At 49.6% G+C, this 5445-nt stretch overlaps 3 protein-coding genes across 3 annotated transcripts; all 3 read left to right on the forward strand.

Annotated features, from left to right (window-relative positions):
• Positions 1 to 357: 357 nt before the first annotated feature.
• Positions 358 to 954, forward strand: LOC130498092 (uncharacterized). The gene has a single exon (XM_056991440.1). It carries the CDS (start codon positions 358 to 360, stop codon positions 952 to 954), a length of 597 nt encoding a protein of 198 aa, XP_056847420.1.
• Positions 955 to 971: 17 nt separating this feature from the next.
• LOC130498093 (uncharacterized) lies at positions 972 to 1844 on the forward strand. Its single transcript, XM_056991441.1, has 2 exons — positions 972 to 1122; positions 1177 to 1844. The coding sequence occupies exons 1-2, from the start codon at positions 972 to 974 to the stop codon at positions 1842 to 1844; spliced, it is 819 nt and encodes a 272-aa protein (XP_056847421.1).
• Positions 1845 to 2645: 801 nt separating this feature from the next.
• LOC130498094 (uncharacterized) lies at positions 2646 to 4715 on the forward strand. Its single transcript, XM_056991442.1, has 3 exons — positions 2646 to 3320; positions 3381 to 4209; positions 4312 to 4715. Exons 1-3 carry the CDS (start codon positions 2646 to 2648, stop codon positions 4713 to 4715), a joined length of 1908 nt encoding a protein of 635 aa, XP_056847422.1.
• Positions 4716 to 5445: the final 730 nt, after the last annotated feature.

Genomic DNA, 5445 nt, shown 5'->3' on the forward strand with positions numbered 1-5445 from the left:
AGTACAAGTAAATAGTGATTCCGATACGGAGGACGAGGAGTATTCACCCGACGATCCCGAGATCTCAGATCCAGCCCTAGCAGCCTACTTAGAAAGAGTGGTCTCCGAAAGGTTCGGCACCATTCAATCTATAGTAGAAAGGCTCCCAGGGGCAGCTCCTCCTATTCGAAGAAGCAATCAGGGGTCCTACTCCGATACACCTTTTGTGGAAGAGATTGCTTCGGTGGAGATGTCGCGAAAGTTCTCTTTCCCAAGCATAAAGATGTACGAAGGTACTGGGATCCCGACAATCACATTGCTGAGTACAAGCAACGCGTGCTAGCAGTAGCAATCCCTCGGGATGCACGGGAAGCTACCATGTGCAAAGGATTCGGATCGACCTTGACCGGCCCCGCTCTTCAGTGGTATATCAACTTGCCCACCAAATCCATCAAATCCTTTGCAGCCCTTAGCGATAATTTCGTGGAGCAGTTCGCTAGCAGCCGTGACCTAGAGAAGAATTCAGATGATATCTATGAGATCCTCCAGCATAGGAATGAGCCCCTTCCTTCTTACATAGCTCGCTTCAACCAGGCGAAGGTGGCTATTCCTGAGTGCGACGCTGATACGGCTATCTCAGCCTTCAAGAGGGGTCTACTTCCAGAGGGAGACCTTTACAAGGAGCTGATCAAATACAAGTGCAGGATTATGGAAGACGTGCTCTCCCGTGCTTGGGCTCAAGTAAGATGGGAAGAAGATGTTGCTAGTAGGGCTAAAGCCGGTCCGAAGTACGATCAGAAGCCGTCAAAGCCTACGAGGAATGACCGCGACGAGTCTTCCCACTCGAAGTCCGCCAGGGAGACTAGCAACCCGAATAAGGGCAGGTATCAGCATCGACCTTTGCCTAGATCCGAAGGGAGGATGGTGTCTACCTGGCCTGACAACTTCCATCTCGCGATAACTAACCGGAGCTGATCGGTGTCTTACGACAAATGGGTCCTCAAGTTAAGTGGCCTCCTAAGGTGAAGGTCGCGGAGGCTAATCGAAATCCCAAGCGATGGTGCGAGTTCCATAGTGATCATGGCCATACTACGGAGGATTGCATAGCCCTAAAGATGGAAGTCGCCGAGCTCCTCAAGAAAGGCTAACTGCGGGAGTTCCTCTCGGATAAAGCCGAGAACCTTCTAAATAAATAAGGTCCCAGCCTCCCTATCGAGGCAGCTCCTGCATTGCCACCACAGCAAGACCGGGTGATCCACGTCATCACAAGTGGATCAGAGGTGAGCGGAATTAACTGTGCCGCAGCAAAGAAAAGTACTCGCAATGCCAGGAACGGCCGGGAGGCCGAGGGTCCCAGGCGCCTGCTCCTTGGAATAGATGAGATCAGTATCACTGCAAGGGAGCAGGAGAAGGTCCTCGTCCCTCATCATGACGCTCTCGTCATTTCACTTACCATAGCAAACTGCTTGGTCAAGCAGATACTAGTAGATAATGGGAGCTCCAGCAACATAATCTTCTATTCGGCCTTCGCCGACCTAGGTTTGGAACCTGCAGCTCTAACCAAAAAGGCAACTCCCCTCGTAGGCTTCAGTGGAGAAGTCAAACAAACCTTGGGAGAGGTCCTTCTTCCTGTGTATGCCGAAGGGGTAAACCAAGCCACGAAGTTCCTGGTCGTCGACTGCCCCTCATCATACAACGTGATATTGGGAAGGCCTTGGATCCATGACATGGGAGCCGTACCTTCGACTTTTCATCAGCTGGTCAAGTTCCCAACCCCTTGGAGCATCAGAGCGGTCAAGGGGGATCAAGAGAATGCCAGGTCTTGCTATCAAACTACCCTTAGGGGAAAGACTCAGATTTTATAGCAATTACAGAAGAAGCTTCCGTCCCCACACACCGAAGAACCGGAAGTGGAAGAAATGGATGAGGTCCCGCTCACGGAAGGGAACTCTAGTCGAAACATAAAAATAGGCTCCAAGCTTCCGGAAAGCTTGAGGAGGAGACTGATCGATTTCTTGAGATCCAACTCCGATTGTTTCGCCTGGTCTCATGAAGACATGCCTGGAATTGATCCTGATGTTATCATGCACCAACTCAAGGTGGATCCAATGCATCCTCCTGTTAGACAGAAGAGGAGAAAATTTGCTCCTGAAAGGGATGGGATAATCAACGAAGAGGTCAAGAACCTACTAGATGCTGGATTCATACGAGAAGTGCAATACCCGGAATGGCTAGCCAATGTGGTGATCGTGAAGAAGAAGAATGGGAAGTGGAGAGACTGTATCGATTTCACGGACCTTAATAAGTCATGTCCTAAAGATCCTTTCCCTCTGCCTTACATCGACAGGTTGGCCGACGCAACGGCTGGTCACGAGCTGATGAGCTCCATGGATGCATTCTCTGGATATAATCAGATCCTAATGCATCCTGACGATCAAGAGAAGACCTCATTCATGACTTCAAGGGGCATCTACTGTTACAAGGTTATGCCTTTCGGATTGAAGAACGCCGGCTCAACCTACCAAAGGCTAGTCAACATGATGTTCGCCGATCAGATAGGGCAGACCATGTAAGTCTACATTGATGACATGTTGGTGAAGTCCCTAGACGCCGAAGACCATATCTCACACCTTCAACAAACCTTCACCACTCTCAGGAGGTACAACATGAAGCTGAACCCTTCAAAGTGCTCATTCGGAGTAAGTTCTGGAAAGTTCCTAGGGTACATAGCCACCCACAGGGGCATTGAAGCAAACCCAGAGCAGGTGAGAGCGATTCAGGTGATACCTTCCCCTCGCAACGTTAAGGAGGTGCAAAGACTGACAGGAAGGATGGCCGCCTTGAGCAGATTCATCTCCAGGCTATCCGACAAGTCGCACGCTTTCTTCGAAACCCTGAAGGACCCCAAGGACTTCCTATGGACCGAGAAATGTGAGCAAGCCATGTCCGATCTCAAGGCCTATCTCACTACTCCACCTCTCCTATCAAAACCCTTGGAAGGAGAGGTCCTATTGCTCTATCTGGTGATATCGGAACACGCAGTCAGTGCGGTCCTAGTAAGGGAAGAAGGAAGAAAACAACATCCCATATACTACGTGAGCAAATCTTTACTAGACGCGGAGACCCGCTATAGTCACCTCGAGAAGCTGGCCCTTGCTCTAGTCAATGCTGCCCGAAAGCTGCGTCCCAACTTCCAGGCTCATCAAATCGTGGTAGTCACCTCCTTCCCTATCAAGGCAGTTCTGCATAAGCCGGAAGTGTCTGGACGTCTAGCAAAATGGGCTATAGAGCTGGGGGAATACGATGTGATCTTCCGGCATGCAACAGCCATCAAATCGCAAGTCCTAACGGATTTCGTAGCTGAATTCTCTCCTGCCATGCTTCCAGCTCTGGAACAAGAGGTAAAGCTTCGTGATAGTGAAGGGGAGAAAGGCGAATGGACACTGTACGTCGATGGGTCTAGTAACGTAAGGGGCGCAGGCGTGGGACTGGTCCTAACTTCCCCCACGGGGGAATCAGCCTCAAAGGCCGTACGTTGCAACTTCAAAGCAACGAACAACGAAGCTGAGTATGAAGCTCTAATAGCAGGGCTGACACTCGCCAAACAGATGGGGGTGGAAGATATCCAGGTCTTCAGCGATTCACAATTGATCATAAGCCAAGTCCAAGGAGACTATCAGGCGAAAGATCTGAGTATGGTCAGGTACCTATCCGTGGCTAAGCGACTACTCGACAGGTTCCGACATTGTAAGCTCACCCAGATTCCTAGGGAGCACAATTCCAAGGCTGACGCTCTAGCTAACCTAGGGTCCGCCCTAGAAACTACAAGTCATATGAGCATCGCATTACTGGTACTCCAATGGCCCGCGACCGAAAAGGAGACGAAACCTGAAGAAATATTCGTGGTAGACGAAGGAGAGACCTGGATGACGCCCATAATCAACTATCTAATGTATGACACCTTGCCTAAAGATCGAGACAAAAGTCGGAAGATAAGACGCCAAGCTGCAAGGTATTGCTTTTCCGAGGGGAAACTATACCGAAGATCCTTTTCAGGACCCTATCTACGATGTCTTACCCCTAGAGAAGCCGCCAGGATATTACAAGAGTTGCATGAAGGAGAATGTGGTTCACACTCTAGTGGTCGGAGCCTGGTACTCAGAGCTAGAAGAGCAGGATACTATTGGCCAACCATGGCAAGGGACTCCCTCAAACAAGCAAAGCTCTGCAGTCAATGCCAGAAGCATGCGCCAATCTCCAACCTTCCACCAGAGAACCTCAAATCCCTAAGTTCTCCTTGGCCCTTCCGAAAATGGGACATGGACATCGTAGGAAAGTTCCCTATGGCACCGGGGCAAAAGATTTTCCTCCTAGTCGTGACAGAATATTTCACCAAATGGGTGGAGGCTGAAGCACTAGCCAAGATAACGGACCTCCAAATTAGGAAATTCCTATGGACTAACGTGATCACATGCTTCGAAACACCCCATGAGATTGTCACAGACAACAAACCACAATTCACAAGCTATAACTTCCGAAAGTTCTGCAAGGACTGGAACATCAAGCTCTCCTACTCAGCACCACGACACCCTCAATCTAACGGCCAAGCAGAATCCACTAACAAGACAGTGGTGAACATGCTCAAAAAGCGCCTAGAAGACGCCCATGCACGATGGGCAGAAGAACTACACAGAGTACTCTGGGCCTATCGGACAACCCCGAAGACGGCAACCTAGGAGACTCCCTTCTCCCTTGTCTATGGTGCTGATGTGGTGATACCCACAGAGGTGCACGTAAGGACCACGGTCTCTGAATTCCTCTCCTAGGAGGAGAATAACGAGCTAATGTCCCTGAGTCTAGACCTACTCGACGAAAAGAGGGAGGCGGCCCGCCTTAGAAATGCATCCTACCAGTTGAAAGTCGCCAAGAGCTACAACAAAAAGGTCAAATCCAGAACCTTCCAGAAAGGGCACTGGGTCCTAAGGCGAGTCTGTTACCACACAAGGGACGAATCAGCCGGAAAACTCGCTCCTGGATGGGAAGGTCCCTATAAGGTAATAGAGGAGCAAGGGGCAGGAGCCTATAAGCTGGAAGACAGCGACGACAAGGTCCAACCCAACTGCTGGAATGCCTTGCACCTCAAATTCTATCACTTCTAGAGTAAGATCCCCGGGTCAAGCTCTATATACTACTACTATTATTATGATATATTTAAGTACACTGGTTTCCTACTCCTATGTATGCGATAACGTCTCCGGACTAAGCTTATAAAATACATTATCAGTTACGGCTAAAGGGGTTATAGGAACTCCACTGTACTTAAAGGGGCATACTAGCTAGGTCAGGTCTTAAGGGATATTAGACCTCAGCAAACCCTATATACACTAGTGAGACTACTCAAATGGGTGTACGACTTATAAGGAACGAGTCTGATCAACCCTATGACATTGTATGCACCTCGGGCCC

Source organism: Raphanus sativus, chromosome 7, assembly GCF_000801105.2.
Source record: "Raphanus sativus cultivar WK10039 chromosome 7, ASM80110v3, whole genome shotgun sequence".
NCBI classification, from domain to species: Eukaryota; Viridiplantae; Streptophyta; class Magnoliopsida; order Brassicales; family Brassicaceae; genus Raphanus; species Raphanus sativus.